The sequence below is a fragment of the Musa acuminata genome, chromosome BXJ2-7 (genome assembly GCF_036884655.1).
Source record: "Musa acuminata AAA Group cultivar baxijiao chromosome BXJ2-7, Cavendish_Baxijiao_AAA, whole genome shotgun sequence".
Lineage (NCBI taxonomy): Eukaryota > Viridiplantae > Streptophyta > Magnoliopsida > Zingiberales > Musaceae > Musa > Musa acuminata.
This window is the reverse complement of record NC_088344.1, coordinates 2928091-2947709: the sequence shown is the minus strand read 5'-3', so window position 1 is coordinate 2947709 and position 19619 is coordinate 2928091. Positions and strand designations below refer to the sequence as shown.

General features: G+C 39.0%; 1 protein-coding gene and 1 pseudogene across 2 annotated transcripts; one reads left to right on the top strand and one right to left on the bottom strand.

Moving 5' to 3' along the window:
- Positions 1-244: 244 nt before the first annotated feature.
- LOC103991111 (polyphenol oxidase, chloroplastic-like) lies at positions 245-11118 on the bottom strand (annotated as a pseudogene).
- Positions 11045-19292, top strand: LOC103990740 (probable protein S-acyltransferase 19). 2 transcript variants are annotated; one of them, XM_009409986.3, is made up of 10 exons: positions 11045-11682; positions 12965-13078; positions 13195-13315; positions 13463-13602; positions 16046-16114; positions 16196-16267; positions 16372-16500; positions 17375-17455; positions 17531-17728; positions 17952-19292. In XM_009409986.3, exons 1-10 carry the CDS (start codon positions 11638-11640, stop codon positions 18936-18938), a joined length of 1956 nt encoding a protein of 651 aa, XP_009408261.2. In that variant the 5' UTR covers positions 11045-11637; the 3' UTR covers positions 18939-19292. The 2 variants fall into 2 exon arrangements, with proteins under 2 accessions (XP_009408261.2, XP_009408260.2); XM_009409985.3 differs by having other exon boundaries at positions 13195-13602.
- The last annotated feature ends 327 nt before the right edge of the window (positions 19293-19619 follow it).

Here is a 19619-nt window from a genome sequence, read left to right as displayed (position 1 = left end):
ATGCGACCAATCACTTGGCGAAACATACGGATGATTAATGAAACTGCAGAACAAGCAGTCTACTGATGATATCCAAAGACAGTTACTGCAAATGCATGTCCATAGTAACTGTTGACGACAACAATGAGAGACCACTGACATCAAACGCACAACACGAAGTTTAAAGTTGAACTATGATCGGTGCTGCACTGTTATTTTAATCGGATACAGAAAGCAAGCACGGTATGTGAACGCTTTTATTGCCTCACTTGGTGAAGTCAATCCGAAGACCGCCGACGGAAACCTTGCCCTTGCCTGCCTTGGGCACGATGGTGACGAGCACGCCGTCGTCGGCCTCCCCGCCGATGTCCTCGAGCAGGTCGGTGATCCCCAGACACAGCCTCGTCGTCCCCTTGTTCTCCTCCTTGAGGTGCCTGTGCCTGTGCGGGGCGTTCACGAAGCTGCCGGCGAACTCGCTGTCCGCGGGCGTGATGCCATCGCCCTCCGTCGCGTTCACGATGACGTCGAACTTGATGAACTGGTCGCGGTCGAACTCGATCCCCTCCACTATGAGTACTTCCTCCTCCTCTTCCTTCTCCTTGCGGCTCCTCCCCACCTTGGGCCTCTTCAGCGTCGCGCTGACCGGGGATTCCAGCGTCACAGGGAACTGCGCCTCCGCGGTGGGTTTCAGCGATCCGCTGGCGGCTTTCCTCGCCTTGGTGAGCTTGGGAGTCGGTCGGGCTTTCACCCATGGGATCTCCACGTCTTGGTACTTGTAGCGCAGCCACCGGGTCTTCAAGCAGTCCTTGACCTTGACCCGAACTAAGTCGGCGTTCTCGTCGTAGAAGAGGAAGGAAGTTTTCAGCCAGTCCGAGTCATTGAAGTCCCGGTGCTTACGGCTGAGCTTCTTCCACAGGGACCACATGCGATCGACGTTGGCGTGGTGGGCGAAGAAGATGGGGTCGCGCCCCGCCGAGTAGAAGGTGCCCATGTCCTCGAAGTTGGGACGAGTACGGTCGCCGGTCCACGTGTGCACGTTGTTGTGCGGCGCGTTCTCGACGGAGCCCCCGCCGGGGTTAGGCTTGTCGCCCCCGCGGTAAGCTGAGCCTAAGAACAGCAACGGCTTCTTGCCGTTGGAGAAGAATTGGCGGTACATGATCTTGAGGTTGTGATCGATTTGCTGGGCGTCGGTGAAGCCTGGGTCGGTTCCATTGAAGTCGAAGTCGACAAGGAAAGGAGGTTGGTGCTTGGCGTCGCGAAGGTTGTCGTAGAGGGGCGACGAAGGGTCGGCGTAGATCGACGGCAGCATCATTCCGCCGAGCGAGTCCCAGTTCCAGAAAGGGAGCGTGAAGTTGTCGTCGCCGATGAGCTTGCCGAGGATCCTCTCGTTGAAGTAGAGGTACCAGCGGTGCCAGGGGTAGAAGAACCAGTTCTGGTGGACTTGGATGTCATGGTCGGGGATGCTGTCGCAGTGAACGCAGTGGACGTTGGACTGCTGGATGAAGTTGCGAGGGTCGTCGGCCGGGAGCGCCTTCATGAGCTCGATGGCCTTCTTGTACTTGGCCAGGTACTCGGGGTCGACCAAGTGGGCGGCGGGGCGGACGCGGAGGGGGGTGGACCGCGATGGCCGCTTGAAATCCACAATCTTCGCACCGGGAGGGATGGGCAGGCAGCAGTTGGCGGCGCACTCGCCTCCTTGGGATCCTAAGTTTATACACTCATTGTTGTTCTTGGGGTCGCAGAAACTTGCATCAACCTTTGTCAGTGCCTCTGTTGAAGAAGACCATCAGTGCTCCTGTGTGTGTGTGTGTGTGTGTGTTTGTTTGTTTTGAATGTTCATATAGATCTGTTGTTATAGATTTATATAAAGTAATAATGAAAACAAATTTATTCCTTTTCTCCATTTCTGATACTAAAGTTTAGACAGGATGAGGAACCCTAATTTCTGAGCAAGTGCAAGAATTCTCGATATTGAAAAGAAGAGGAGGAGGAGGAGGATTACTGCCTGAAGCAAATAGGAAGAAGAACAGCAACACCAAAGTGATGGCCACACCCCTTGTGTCCATACTTGAAGACCACCTTCTACCTGCAAGAAATCCTTAGTGTGCTCACTAGATTTCTGGTATTGTCACCAGGAGTTAGGGTATGTTGTTATTTATAATTTGCATCGATCGACCATATGTAGCAGTAGAAATTCTCATGAATGCAAAGATGGTTAGTAGTAGATACAAGGTATCCAAGTGAAAGATATATCTGATGCCACCATGGAGTTACAGTGTTCATGCACGTAGGAACATAAATGGAAGATTAAGGGTATCTGGCAAGGATTAATGCTATTATAACCTGCTCATGTAACATATACCAAGGATTCCACATGTCGATGCTTTACGTTTTCAATCTTCTGCGGACACATCATATGTAAAAGGGGACATTTTGGATTTGCTTGGTCGCATCAGACACTTCCAATGTTTTTCGATTTTAGACGCAAAGAGATACTTAAGAATTGATATACGAGTGGAGGCATGGTTGACACTTGTGGAGTCGACACATTAATGCTACGAGGATTGATACTTTAGCATAGCATGGCTGACACCTCAATATTATGTGATTGATATCTCAACATCACGTTATCGTCAACATTTTTTAAACTCCTCTTACAGTAATATATATCACAGACTTAGTTGAAACTACCCAAGTCATGAGGCATAATTACGTTAGTATTATTGATTTAACTAGAGTTGTCTAATTTATGAAACACCCTTACGCTAATATCATAGACTTAAATAGGATTGTCTAAGTTATGAAACTTCCTTGCATTATCTGTCCGCAAATGATAAGCCTAGCTACAACCTTGCTTAGGTCTCATAGGACCTATAAAAGAGCAAATTGATTAGTTCGAAAGAGAACGACGAACAAGTCTTAACATCTTACGAAGAGGACAGCTTTACAAGTAATTTATCAAACACTCGATATGCAAGAGAGAATGGTGAAAATAAGGACTTTAGAAGGCAACTGAGCAATTACAAGTCCTTAAATGATTGCCCATAGGATGTCGAGCACGATGACAAGTTCTCGTAGACTTAACATACGAACTTGTGAAATCTATTTGACGCCCAACACAACAACAAATCCTTATCGAGCCAGGTGCCACTTAAGGGGTTCCAGGATACCAATATAGCTGATGTTTTGCATCGCATCATAGCTTGAAAAAAACAAGCTATGACACACAAAAACGAATCTATTTTGTGGAAGTTTTGCCCATCATGGTGAGCAATCGCTTTGTAATATTTCAATCTATTCTTGCTCATAATTTTCAAGTAAAAATATACAAAACTAATACAAAACATACTGTCAAGCATCTATACAAGTGCACAAAAGTGACAAACGGTTCATTAACAAAGATGTTACGGGTGCGCAACGATCATTCATGATATGGAGAAACACCTCGGCACCACATGACTGACACGCGATCGACACAAGACCAACAATTAGATGACAATGACAAGATCAAGTCAATCTTCAAGGTTTCATTACATCCCGCCACGGGATGAGAATGATTAGGTCCAAGATAAATGCACAATCCCCTCATGATCAACATCAATCATAAGAAAAATGATTCATAGAGCCCACTATAAAAGGCACGCTAGGTGTGTTTCCTATAAACATATTTGAACATTACTCTTAAGCTTTGTCCGAATATTTCAAACCCATGACTAACTCAAGTATTGAAAGAGTATTTGTCAGGCTCATCACTTCAAAGTCGGACGAACGTACCTTAAGTTGAGATTGAACTCAGATAAAGGTAGAAGAAGGCCTCAGTTAGCTTCAAATCAATATTTAATTCCGACAATCAATTTTTGGCTTAACAAGAATGCATCAAATGCTTTAGATAATTCTTTAGAACGTGTTGAACATTTCAAATATTTTGTTTCTTAGGAAACCGTATAACATACAAATGAGATACAAATGATGTTTTCTTTTCTTGGTGTATGCATTGAGATGCTTTGATCCTCTCGGTGTATGCAAATGGGACGATTTGGGATACATTGAGACTGCTTGTTGTTCTCTACTTTACACAGCTGCGACATTATCACACACCAGCAGCAACTCTTTGTTTCCTACTCGGATTCGGCACTATACAATCACATATGTGGCTGGAAGAAGCGTAAAACCATTTTGATTATTAACCATGACATCAACCTAGTAGCCAAATACCACACTACAAAAAGGCCCGGAGGAGGTTCTTTAAGGGGGATCTCTTGTAGTGAATTTAGAACTCTTTATTGTGTTAAGCATCGGAGGGGCCTTATCGAGTATGCCTCCAACATAATTCTTTTTTATAGGATCTCTTTCCAAATTCACTATGTCTAGTTTGTGACAAATTCGGATTTGTGGCTCCGAAATTTCTTCATTTATCGAATGATCAAATTCTATATTAAGTAACATAATTGAGGACTGTAGTTGCATTATACCACCCTCTAATAGGATAAAATGGTAGTTCGACATAATTGAGCAACACAACATAATTGAGGTAGCTCTCTTCACTATAATGATAGAATCCCCAAAGAAGTGGTTCCTTATATTAATATGGTCGAACCACCTAAAAAAGTGACTCTCCACACCATACTATTCGAGCCTTGAAAGAGGTGGTTCCTTATCCCAATATAGTTGAACTGCTTAAAGAGATAGCTTATAACACCAACATGACCAAAAGAAGTAGCTCCCAACATGACTAAACTTTTTGAAGAGGTGACTCCTAACATTAACATGATCGAACCACTTGAAGAGACAATTCTTAATAACTACGTGACCAAACCCGGCCAAAATCAACCCTCTACAACAACATGATCGAATTAATAAAGAAGCATCCTTATATAATAACGTGACTGAACTTGATCATAAACCATTCCTTGATGACAACATAACTAAACTTGACCAAGAAGCATAATGCAACTAAATTTAGTCATAAAGCATCCTTCAACCATAATGCAACCTTATTGATTCAAAAGCATCTCCCAATAGTGGTATAGACCAAATCAACCTTATCACATCCTAGATTTATAAAAAAAATAAACTATTATTTTATTATTCATAAGTTATAGAAGACACTCTCTTTTTTTATCTTTGAATTCAAATCTCTATCTTTATAATAGTAACTTTTTTTAACTAAAAAAATCATGCCTTTTTTATAGTGTTTCTGAAAAGTAGTAAACTACTCTAAAAATAAATATATGATAAAGAAGCATCAACAACCACACATGTTGATAGTACTTTTTAAAAAATTATAAAAATAATATTTAATATTCATAAAATATATACAAATATCAATAATTTAACGTGAAATGAAAGCATACCAATTCATTATGAAACTCATGTATAGGAAAATAATAATAATTTTTATACAGTAAACAAAATAGGAAGATCAAAGTGATGGCTGCATCCCTTCTGTCCAATCTTGAAAACCACCATCACATTCAACCTACAAGCAATCTTTAGTGTGCTCACTATCTTCTTGGTATTGAAACGAGGACTTAGGGTATGTTTTGTTCAAGTAAAGAACAACAGATCTATCAAAACCATGAACATTCAAACATATATATATACATATATATATATATATGTATACATATATATATGTATACATATACATATATATGTATACATATATATATGTATACATATATATATATATATATGTATACATATATATATATATGTATACATATATATATATATATATGTATACATATATATATATTCAATAATTGATCAAGTTTAAGATTAAAGAATCTTATTACTAAGAATATTATTCTTCGTATCCAACACAAAATAATTGATAATTTCTATGTTTTGAAGCAAATCAAGAGGTTTGACTATTGAGAAATTTTCAGTGCAGATTTGTTTTTGCTAATTCGTGTTTTCAAATAAAATAAAAGTTACTAAATTAAGTTTATTTTTCATACAAAATTGGATATGTGAGAAGATATTAAATTATTATTCTCCAAAATCACAACTTGGAAGGTATTAAAATGTAATTTGGTTGTCCAATACATGGGGAGAATTTTGGAGGCAACCTTTGTTGATGTCCAAGTCTATCAAAAATTTGATATCGGGCAATGAGTGGGTTCGGCAAAGAATCCTGAAAAAAAAAAAAAAAAAAACTACGTTAAAGGTATACCAACAAAGCTCTTATGATACTTAAATCAAGGGGTTCGAAGAATTTGGTCAAATGTCAAATAAGAAAAGTGTAATTCAATGTAGAGGGGAGAGCCCCCGTGAGAACATACTTGGAAGCATTTTATAATATGGTATGGCTTGAGGTCATAATTAATGATTGGAATGATTATGCATTTTCTCCAACCACATGTGATCATGAAGCGATGAAACCGACGAACATGGTTGAATCAAATTTTCGTAAGGTCGAGTCAATCGCCTCATCACCCATCTAATGTCAAGTTGTCGGCCATGTAGCGGTGAGATGTCGACCACATAGCTGTGAGGTGTTGAATACGTGGTTATAATGTGTTAGTCACGCAATGTTAAGATATATGCCATGTAGTGGTGATATGTTGGCCATGTGGTGATGGGTGTCAACCACGTGGTTGTGAGGTGCCCATCATGTGGTGTTAAGTGTTAGTCATATGGTGCTAAGATATCAATGATATGACATTGAGGTATCGATCGTCCTTATATCATTATTCCCATAGTATGCCTCGATGAGTGCAGTGGAGTCAGGGATATAACTCCTACTTAACTACCAAACTAAAAAAAATGGTTTATGATCTTATCACCAAAAAGAGCGCTTTAGGTTGTATATATTGCACTATCATCATAGGGAACATTTTGAGTCATTTCTTTGGAACATTTTAATTACATTGTTATCGAAGTGAGCACTTTGGGTTGTTTTAGTTATGCTATCGTTAAAGGAAGTACTTTTGGGTTCTTTTGGCTGCATTGTCATTGAATTAAGCACTTTAGACCATTTTGTTCAGCATCCTCAAATGGAGCACTACAAGCCATTTCAACTATGTTATCATTGATGAGAATGTTTTATGTTGTTTTGGTTGCACTATCGTTGGACAAAATGCTTTGGGTCATTTTGATTATGCTATCATCGAATTGAGCGCTTTGGAATGATTCGACCACACTATTGTCGAGAGACGCTTCTAAGCCAATTTAGCCTACATTGTTACTGAGAGACGCTTCTAGGTCAATTCAGCTTACACAACTATCAAGAGATGCTTTTGAGCCGAGGTTGCATCATCATCGAGGGATGCCGATTCGGAGCTAACCGAGACCTTCCTCCTCATTTGTCTCATTTCAATCTCATTTCAAGGGTTGGAAGGATTCGAACCAAGCTTAAAAGCGATGTTTAAATGTATATAGGGAACACACTTGGAGAGCTCTTTTATAGTGGGTTCTATGGACTGGTATTCTTGTGATCAATGTTGATCACAAGGGATTGCATGTTCATCCAAAACCCAATCTTTTCATTATCATCCAATTGTCAATCTCATGCTGACTATGTGTTGGTCATGCGATGATGAGGTGTCTCATGTTGTGCTAAGGTATCGATGATACGATGTTAAGATGTCAATGCTAAAGTATCGATCACATGATGTTAAGGTGTCGGCCATGCCTCCTCCACTAATATATCAATCCTAAAGTATTTTATTTGTAGATAATGTGTCCAAAATGACCCTTGTTTTGCATATGATGTATCCGCTCAAGCTGCAAAACATCTAGTGCGTCGACACAATCAAGCAAGTCCAAAACGTTGCTATGTAAGCAATGCGTTTTCCCATGACAAGAAAACAACTAAAACATAACTTAATCATTTACTAATGCATGTATTAGTGGTCGATGTCATCAAATCTAACATATTAAACTCCAAAAATGAATAAGTCCTTACTTCAAAGCACAATTGGAAACAATGATATAATCATTATTTTCAGCTAATCGATACTTGACATGTGGAATCCTTCGTATATGCCATGCCATCATGAAGTATTTAAGGTTACAATAGCATTATTCCTTGCCAAATACCCTTGATCTTCCATTTATGCTCCTTCTACGTGCATGAACATGCTAAATTTTGACTACGGTAACTGCATGGTAGCATCTGACATATCCTGCGATTAGGTGCCTTGAATCTACTGCTATCTATGCATTCATGAGAATCTTTCCTGCTATATATGGTCGATCGATGCACATTATAAATAACAACACACCCTAACTCCTGCTGACAATACCAGAAATCTAGTGAGCACACTAGGGATTTCTTGCAGGTAGAAGGTGGTCTTCAAGAATGGACACAAGGGGTGTGGCCATCACTTTGGTGTTGCCGTTCTTCTTCCTATTTGCTTCAGGTAGTAATCCTCCTCCTCTTCTTTTCAATATTGAGAATTCTTGCACTTGCTCAGAAATTTGGGTTCCTCATCCTGTCTAAACTTTAGTATCAGAAATGGAGTAAAAGAATAAATTTGTTTTCATTATTACTTTCTGCAAATACATATGTTTTGTTTAGGTAGACAACACCAGCAAGCTAAGCTATGAGAGTTTCGACAAAGTCGACTGGGACACAAATATATATCTTTTTATAATGATAGATATGCTGACAAGGAAGTTGAAGGCCGAGTCACCTGAGGTGAGGCAGTGACATGAAGATAGTTATAGCTTATTAGCCCTCATGGATAACAGTTAATGAGAGACCATTCGAACTAGCCCTGTTGGCCTCCGTGGATAGTAATCCACGAGAGATTGTTCAGGCCTGCCCCCACCCCCCCCCCCCCCTCCCCATTGGTTGGCCTCCATGGACAAACGAGAGGGCATTATAGTTGTTACAAATGATTCTCTCGACCAGTCAGATATAAAAGCTGATCCAAGAGTCGAATATCTCTGCAAATAGTCTCATACACTATATACCACTCTAATGCTAACTTGAGCATCGGAGGGTCAATTCAGGAAACTCTTCCTAACACTAACCTTTATTCAGAAACCCATCAAGGAGTCGAACTCCACCTCAACCTTCCCTTAAGACCGCCTTGGACATTCATATTCTACCCGAAGACCACCTCGATGCCTTGGTGCCCCATCAACCGCTTCATCAGACGACCACGAGGATTCCTCGGATGACCCTATACCTTCGAGTCAAAACCAAGCCGTGTTGACTCACAATCGACGGTACTCTCCCTATAATATTTTGGCGTTAGAAGAAGGGCCCTGAATGTTGCAGGAATATTTGCCCACGAACTCTCTTAACGAGTACTCCAGCGATGAGGCCTTATCCCAACCCATATTACTTTCACACAAGACGGGCAATTGCCCTCCATTCCTCAGGTGAATGCATCCACCTCCACTCAAACACCGGGGCATTACTGGCGCCTATTCAACAACCTCAAACTCTCACCTCTAGGGATGAATGCAAGGCACCTAATTGTCCTCATTGGTATATTATTGAACCTCACTCACCAAATGCAAATGCTCATGGGGATGATGTAGGCTATCGCCCAACTTCTGCCCAGCTAGCTCAATATACTATGGTGCCATTACAACCACGATCGGTGTCTCAACCACTATTAGCACTAGCGCCCACCAGGGTTCCCCCGACTGATCCAGTACTGGCAACCCAGGACTACACTCGACCAACTGAACTACTGATAAGAGCATCCTCCTCCCTAATAGTGGAGTTCAGTGTGGCATTGCACCAGGGCTCAACATTACTTGAATCGCAGACCTAATTGACAGATTCAATGAACGACTCCTTGAGAGCCCAACTACGATAGATGGACCAATACCTGGACAAGATGCATCAAGAGTTCTAGTAGTCCAAAAGGGAAGATGCAGATGACCCCACCTTGGGCCGCTCCCTTTTCATCCAAAGCCTCTAGGAGGAGCTGATGTATGTAAACTTTTGTCTCCCATCATTAGAAATCTTTGACGACAACTTTGACCCAACAGAGCAAACCATCGCTTTCCGAGCTCAAAAGTTTTTATACGATATATCAAACGCTCTAATGTGCTGAACGGTCCCAACAACACTGACGGTCTCGACATGAAAGTGGTACAATTATCTTAAGCCACTATTGGTCTCTTCCTTCACTTCATTCATGAAAGAATTCGAGCTCCACTTCTACGAGAATATATGTTTGATGCCGTCTACGACAATGCTGCTTGAGCTGAGACAGAGAGAAAATAAAACTCTCTTTGACTTCGTCACGAGGTTCATTGGTAAAATCTTTGGCGGGGACATAGATATGTTTACTACCCGAGATCTCTTCTTCTTCCTCCTCGTTAACGTTAGAGTTCAAATTTTGTTCATAGAGTTCAGTTCTCTGTTATTTATGCCCTTTTCTTAGATATCTACCAAAGTTATGTGACTTGGTGTTAGCTTTGGAACTTACAGCAGCTTCCAGCCTGAGGACAAACACCAAAGACTTGATTTGGTGCCAAATGCTGCTCTACTAGCAGGACAGAATCTTGCGACAGAATCTAAGATAGCAGCTCACTGACGTAAAGATCTCCTGTTGTCTCTTATGCTACCTAACAAAGCTGCTCCAAGATTTCCCTTGCAAGTGAAGATCCTGGAAGAACAAAGAGAATGAGAAACAAGTCACCATACCTCTGCTTTGAGATAAATTTACCTCAAGAAAAGAAGCATCGTCATTGGTGCAACCAAGATTACTGTAAACTTCTTAATCTCCATGGCACTGTTTCAATATGCTTGTTTGCAGATCCACATCTCCAAGATGAGCCATAAGTATTAGGTGATGAAGTAGTTATTAAATTTATTGGATGTTGGTTGGTAGATTCCATGCTTGCTTGGTGGATTTGGTTAGAAGAATTTGGTAGCCTAATATGTTCCAAACTCCATGTCAAAGAAAACACGCAGTCTGCAATTCTCTGTCAGCTGAAATAATAATCTTAATTTGTCTTAACAGAATAGTATAAACTAGAAAATTAGATTATATAAAGACAGAGAGGTGAAGAATGACTTGTATATGACCACAGAGAATATATATGCTTCACATGACCTGCCACTGGTGGTCGGACGCCGAATGGCAACACGAGACGTTTCGGCGGCTTGCGGTCGGCAAATATTGAGATGTTGTTTTCATTTGGATTGCCGATCTCTGCCATGTTTCACAGGCAAATCTTGCTCTGCTCTCTTTCTCTTGTCTTCTTGGAGAACACTGGATGACAAGTCTTTCGCCTTTAGCTTCCGTAGCTCATCCATAAACAGAGGGTGCTAATTTGAGCAGATGTTGACTTGCTGGGAAGGGAAGAAATTGCATTCCGAGGAAAAAGATCGCGTCTTTCACTTTTTTCCCAGCATCCATGTACAGTTTATGCGCCAAAGATTTCAGCTTTGAGGCCCAAACCCTATTCCTTTGCCCCCACCCCATGTGAGTCCCGAGGAGGAAGGCTCCAAAGGTTTCAGCTTCGAGGACCAAACCCTTTTCTTTTGCCCCCACTGTGAGTCTTCAGGAGGAGGTTCCTTGTCTTTTCTTTTCGTCTGTCTCCTTGCCACCCGATCCACTTCCACTTCCTTCAAAAGGGGGGGCAATCCGTTCGTTCCTTTGGCCCGTGGGTTTTCTCCTTCTATGTCCGCGTGATCGGAGGAGGTTTGTGCCTGAGGAGCACTTGTTCTCTGCAACCATGGTAAGGCGCCATGGATGGCAGCTTCCTGCTCACACCTTCCAGGTACCTCCTCCCCTGTTCCGACAATTCCTTCTTTCCCTTTTGGTTTTGCCCTTTGGATTTCTCGGAAGATGTGGCTTCCGAAGGGTTTAATTGTTTCAAAAAGCCTTCTTGGTTCAAGGTGCATTGATCTTATTTCTAGGTTTTCTTTCTTCTTCTCCTTACACATCGATCGTGCTCTTACACAGTCCAAGTTGGTGTCTTGGATGATTCTTTCTCCCCAGCTTATGAAACCGGGGAGCGTGCGATGTCTGCTCACTTTGATTTTTGTAGCAAATCTATACTGATTTCATGTCTGAGCTTTACTTTGTCTTTGTTTGAAATTGGGCCGTTTCATTGCTGAGATGCCATTGTTTAATTTTTTTTTTCTTGTGGAAGCTTGGCATTAGTTTCGTTTAATAGTTCAGCAATGTTCTTATTGGAAATTGAGAAACTAACTACATCAATTGATTACTTGATGTCATCAGGCAAGCTCGTAACTTCATCTTTACTAACATGTTAAATTAACGAAAACTTTCAAGTGGACCGGTAAGAATGCTTTAAAAGAGCTCTGGTTACATTGTAGATTACTAAGTCCCTAGATCACACATAGACCTTGCATAACGAAAATCAACCATGATATGGAACAGAATTTATTGTTTGTCCACGCAAATGTCTCACTTATAGTTGGGAGATAGTGCCTTGGCAGAAAGGAAATATTGCACATGGTATATGGTTCCATGTTATTAGAGTATTTGAGTGCACTCGTGAGCTAGGACCTTCCAAATCCATATAAACCTACAATTTCTAGCCTGATAAGTTCTTTGTGGGTAAATGCATTTCTTTGGCTTAAATAGTGACAAATTAAATGAATCAGGCTCCTGCCAATGAGAGTCTAGGGAGGGTCAACCTATGTATTTCTCTTCCTTGTTGTTTATAAATGTATGCCTTAAACGGTAGTCGGTCCAGAATGAAAATGTTAAACATTCTTCAGTGGGCCCATCAATATATTCCTATTTTGTAATATCAGGTAGGAAAACTCCCGAAAGAACATTTATCATGGAGTGTTTTGTGAATATATCTTATTGCTATTCTCATGATGGAGTTATAACTTCAAGTGAGATTGTATCATTCTAGGGGAGTTGTTATAACACCTTTTGTCATAATGCATTTATGTATTCCCAGTTTTTTCTATATCACTTTAGTCTAATTGAAATTAGCCTAAATAACTAGCATTAACTAGCAGTTCTAGTTTTTACTCATTTGTGCAACTAGCAATGGTTTTTTCTTTTACCTTCTTTTGCAGGTTGTTGCTATAACAGTGTTCTTCCTCCTGGTTGTTGCATTCTATGCCTTCTTTGCACCGTTTCTTGGTAAACACATCTTTGAATATGTTGCAATTGCCATTTATACTCCTGTGGTGAGTGAGCTCTTCTTATCCCATGATAACACTAACACAGCATGTGTTTATCTTGTATAAATGTCAATTCTGACTATGGTCATGTGGATTCCTCATCTCTTATCACTTTGTTTCAGGCAGTTGCAGTTTTTATACTTTATGTGCGTTGTACACGCATTAACCCTGCTGATCCAGGAATCATGTCAAAGTTTGGTAACAATTCCAAAAATCAACAAAGTGATCAAACTGGATTGCCAGGTGGGCCTTTATCTTGTGAAGTTGATAATAATGCAACTGAAGCACATTCTTCTCCAGCATCAGCTTCCAGAAGTTCTTTAGATGGTTCTACTAATAGAAAATCTTCAGCTGTCGGAGATGTGAATACAAATATCTCAATAAGTGTAGGAAAGCAAAGTTCATCTTGCTGCAGCTTTGGAGGATTTATGTGTGCATTGTTTATTAAAGAAGATTGCCGGAAACTTGAAGAAACTGACCAACAAGCTGGCGGCGAAGATGCTTTATTTTGTACTTTGTGCAATGCTGAGGTATATCTTCTAGATGATATAATGTGGATTATTGCTTTTAAATCATCCAATCCATTCTTTTCTGCTTTGATAAAATAAGTATGATTGGCTTACTTTCATGAAGTGAAATAATATTATATGTTTTACTAGTTGTAACTGTATGATTGTATAAATCATCATATAATAAAGAGTTCAATTATAAGTTGTAATTTTATGTGAACTTGTTTGAACATGACAATGGCTAAAAAGGATCAAAATGTTGTAGCTCAGATCTGTCTAATTTCTTATACAAGCTCTTATTACCTAATCTTTTATTAGTTCATTACTGATGAAATATTAGGACCTGTTATATTTGATCCTTGTAAAACAAGATTTTTAGGGTAGGACATTAGTATGGGTTTTTCTTTGAGTGGCGCAGAGGAGTGTGGAAATGAATGAATATTTGCTTTTCTCAAAATTTGTTTGTTCTCTTGGAACTTTAATTTGCAATATATGCAGAATCCTGACTATTTGAGTCACTTGCGTCGATCTTCTCCATCTACTGAAGTCTGTCCAGGGTAATATCAGACATTATTTAACCGGTGACTCCTTTGGAATTTTAGATATTTTAGACCTCTCCCAATAATTGTCCATTCATGCAAATATATCTTTTTCTTTTTTTTAATAGCCCATGCATCCATCTTAACATTCTTGTCTCTAAATGATAATATATATATAATTTCATGACTACCAAGCAAGCATTAATAAATATGTAAATTTGATATTTTCAAGCAAGGCACTTAGATTCTCTGAATATATATATATATATATATATATATATATATATATATATATATATATATATATATATATATATATATATAATCATTTACTGACTACCAAGCAAACATTAATAAATATGTGAACATATATTCAAGCAACGCACTCAGATTCTCTGAGCATAGATAGATATTGCCATATATATATCTCTATATATATCTATCTATACACCTGACTACCAAGCAAGCATTAATATATATGTGAACTTGAGCAATGCACTTAGATTCTCTGAGCATAGATAGATCTTGCTAAGATTGCTTTGTTAGCACTTTTGTTTACCATATTTTTTACAGCTGTGGCAAATTGTACAGCTCATTCATCTTCTTGCCTTTTAGTTCTTTTATTGCTCGTTTATCTGCTGCTCTTTGTTGCATGTTCTCCATCTAGATATCTTGATCCCTGTGAGTGTTGTATTCAGAGTACTTGGTGGACATTAAAAATAGTTCTTGGGTATGTAATATAAGGCTATTGTTTAATCACCATTCAGTGTAATGAAAGAGCTCAAGTTAAGTTCTTAATGAAGCCATGGAATCAGTTGCTCAGCAGTAAGTTCACATTTAATGCAGATAAGGCAATTGCTGAATTGGTCATTTGGTGAAAAAATGATACAATATGCTTATGTTGGACTTTGTCTAGTCATATTTATGTGATACTGTATATGAAAGTTTGATGCTTTGGGCTCACTACAGTAGAACCTATCCTTCATGGTAGATTTGATATTTGAGTTGTGATTTTCTATTGTCAAAGCATCACTTTTATAATAACTTGGTCATGCATTGGCTAACCTTTAGCAAGTGTTGTTCTTGAATAGTAGGTCAAAAAAAAGTGTTACAATGAATCCATGGATCTTCATATCTTTCTGATTGTGTCTTTTCAACTTAGTATGATTCATAAAGATGACAAAACAAGCTTCTCCCTCCATTGAATACTATAGGTTTTATTGGATTGGACTTGTTGTGGTTGCTATAATAAAGAAAAAGTAAAGGGAGAGCCTTCTACTCTTCCACTTCTCTCCATATATGGCAAAAACTTAACAGATCATTTCTCACTAATCAGATAAAACAAAATTTTTAATTCCCTTTCTGATTCTTTTACTTTTTATTGCTTTGGAGGAGCATCATACCTACTGAGGTACGAGGCAAATGTTTGAGTCTTTCTTCTTTCATAAAGTTAATTTTCTGTAGAATAGACTTTAAGAGGTATGAATCTTTCACTCACTTTATCCATAGTTAAAATCTTGTGTATACATTGGTAATTTAAGACATAATTGTATTTCATAACTTCACAGTCTTGCCTACATCAGGTTCTTTTGTTGTTTCTTATTTACTACTAGTTTGTTACTTATTAAAATCTCTGCATTTGAATATAATGCTTTAGATTAGAATTACATACTAAATAATAGTGACTAAAACTTGCATCTCTAGCATCTTATTTCCTAAGTAGCCACTAGATGAAAATTAGACAGATTATCCTGGGTGATGAAGTATTACCACTGGTTTCTCTTGTCTGTTTGTGGTTACTATTGTTAAGCATCTAATCATAATGTTGCAGAATGTTCTTTTTTTTTTTAACTTTGTGATACACGGTCATTTCAGTTTGGACTTCTACTTAACATCATCATTTGTTGAATCTTTTTATTTTGCAGGTGCACAGATATAGTAAACACTGTAGAAGCTGTGATAAATGCGTGGATGGGTTTGATCACCATTGTCGGGTAATTTTGTCTTGAATTATTTTCCTTGTTCTCTGTTGAATACTAAAAATTTTTATCATTTATATTCTCATTTGCTTACAGTGGCTTAATAATTGTGTGGGGAGAAAAAATTATGTCACCTTTATGGCTCTTATGGCCACCAGTCTCATCTGGGTATGTGGAAGATGTTACCATTTTGACTTGTGAATCAATATGCATAGAGCTTGTCCAACTATAACATTTTCCCCTTCTTTTTCTTTTTCACTGCCATTTACCAGCTTGCACTGGAATGTGGAGTTGGTATTGCAGTTTTTGTACTTTGCTTTGTCGATAAGAACAGAATGGAGAACGATATGGAGCAAAAGCTTGGAAATGGTTTTTCTCGTGCTCCATTTGCAACTGTTGTGGTAAGTTCAGCAGATCAAAGTTGATATTGTTTTATTGGTATGATTTCTTTTTTCTTATGGACACCTTTTTTCCCTAAAAGATGTCCATAATTTAAGGCCCCCTAGACACAACTGTTGTTTGTTTTGCACATAGTTCACAAAATTGGTATTGGGATCGAAAAATATTAGAAATGATATAATCATAATCTGCATAATTGATTAGATTCAATGAACAAGAATGACATCAATTGAGAAAATAATTTTAAATGTGAATACAAAGAACATAATAGTAATAAATTATTTAAAATTTAATAAATATAATATGGTAAAACGATTCTTTCATACAATATTTAAAATATCAAAGACAAGATTTTTATAAAAGATAAAAATGGTGAAGTTTTAATTGATTAATAATAACTACAATATATTTAATAAAAAATTATATATATATATATATATATATATATATATATATATATATATATATATATATATATATATATATATATATATATATATATATATATCATTAGAAGGACCCAAGAATGTTATTTTGAAGGTAGGTTGGGTACAAATATTCCATTCAACCCAAAAAAAAAAAGGTTATGTTGCTCGTTGAAATGTCCAATTTGCTTGCTAAATGGATAATCTTCTCTTTGTGATGGGTGGGTAGGTATTTTGTATTCTTAATTGAAATTGGAAATTCAATAGCAAGATTTTAGTACCTATGTACCCACTCAACTGTTGTAATATTTTCCTCTTTGAATGTCCTTTTCGGTTATTTTTAGTTTAACAAACAAAATGAATTGGTTCTAGAATATGTTTGCTCAGTGAATCCAGTATGAAGATAACAGCTTTAATCATGGCATGTTCTTGCTAAAACTTGGTTTTGTAGGCTGTTTGCACTGCAGTTTCAGTAGTCGCATGTGTACCTTTGGGAGAACTTTTCTTTTTCCACATGATTCTGATTAAAAAGGTTTGTCAAACAAAGCTCAAACCTATCCAGATTCTTCGTGCAGCAAATTTTTATACCATTCCCTCCCTTTACCAGGGAATTACGACCTATGAGTATGTTGTGGCTATGAGAGCGATGAGCGAGGCACCTCCAGCATCTGTTGATGAAGAAGCACCAAACCCTGTCTATTCTCCAACTAATTCTGCAACAACTGGCTTAAGTGCTGGAAGTTCCCTTGGTTTCCAGTACAAAGGTGTATGGTGCACCCCTCCAAGGATATTTGTTGATCAGCAGGTAAGCCTTCATTAGATACTCATATTCCTGCTATAATTATTAAAAGTTTTGCATGAGTTAGTCATAGAAAATCAATTTGTCAAGGTTACTTTTCATCGTACTTTGTGACATATGCCTGCTCGTGTCTATGAATAAACTCCAAAACAGGCTAATATTTCTCAGCTGTCCATGATCTTGGTTGTTCTTAATCCGTGTATACTTCATTCCTAAATTTCTGCTACAGGATGAGATTATCCCACACTTGGAACCTGGAATGGTACCATCAACTGTAGATCCAGATGCAGCTGGGTATGTGGAAAAGGCTGCCAAGTCCAAAAAGGCTGTTAAGAGAAATCCTTGGAAGCTTGCCAAATTGGACCCTAGTGAGGCCATGAAAGCGGCAGCCAAAGCCAGGGCATCTTCTTCAGTTCTTCGGCCCATGGATGCTCATCGTGTGCTTGTTCCTGATCTAAGTTCCAGTGTAAATGCAAGCAGCAGGAGTAGTTTAAGCATAGAGTACAATGCTACTAAAGGATCAAGAGGGGAACTAAAATTATCTCCCCTAGGAAACTCTTATCCGCAAAGTGTTGCTAGCAAGGATGATTATGAGACTGGAACACAAAGCACAAGCAGCCTGAGCAGTCCGGCTCATACTCATGAATTGATTGCCCCGAGCTCACTTCTTGTGCAGCATTCGCTTCCTGATCGACCTCCGCCATATATTCCAGCAGGACCTCCTCCTGCCACCCAGCTCGCCAACACAATGTTCCAATCTGCCACGGCAATGGCCAGGGAGAATAGAAGGGCTTCTGTTGTTTGGGATCAAGAAGCTGGTCGATATGTCTCGGTACCAGCAACTGCTAGAACTGAGAATAGTGCAGAAGCCCCAGTTAAGGCTTTTTGGATTCCCTTGCCTATTTCTTCTGCGGAAACTGGTGCTTATGGGAGGAAGGCTTCTCAACCTAATGTTTCTACATCAGTGACGCCTCCTCTACAGCAACAAGAGAGTTTAACCTACACTGGGCAGTCTATTTTCTTTGGCGGGCCTCTTCTAAATGCCCCTCTTAAAGATACCAAGAGAAGCGATGGCAGCACCGTAACAAGACCACCGGAATCTGAGAGCACACCAAGTACGAGTCGCGACACAAGGGAAAGGGCACAAGCAGTGGACTCATTCCCAGTGTTTGCTCCCGGAACTTTCCAGAGAAACCTTCCATCTAACCCCAGGTGATCCCTTCTCCTCGTCTGTGGCTTCATCGTCGTTGGAACTTCCAAGTAGCTACATCGAAATGCTCTCTGGGATTCTGAGGTAATAATGCATCAGCGTGCCATCCTAGAAGCTAATCCACCTGACAACAGAGCGATGACATAACTTGTTCGATAGCACGAAACTTATCGAGAGCGATCGCCTGATCCTCATGTTTGTCGTAACTTCGTCGGTATCGGTGTTCATTGGTGTTTTTTCTTGTCATCAGACACTTTCTCTAGGTAGTCACCAGTTGTAAATTTCTCTGAAAACAATGCTGTTCTGATGTACACATTTTTCTCTTCATTTCTCAATTAATAAGTTTATTCCCTGATTCAATTTGGATAGTGCAAGCATCTACTTCTTAATGTTCAGAAGAAGGAACATTAAACTTTGGAGTGTGGCTGAACTTGATTGCTTAAACTGTGGTGGCAATTAAGGAAATGAAAAGCTCAAACTACAATGATACAGCAATTCAATTCATAACTGGATAAAAATTAAGAAAAACTATTGTATTTTAGTTGAGAAAAAATATGGTCGGGAATGATGCGGAAGATGTTGTTCTATGACAATACTAAGCTAAATATTGCAGAGCAAATTTCTTTTCTGGAAAAAATCTTCTTGTTGATAAAATTCTGATATGATGGGGAATAAAATTTCTCTGTT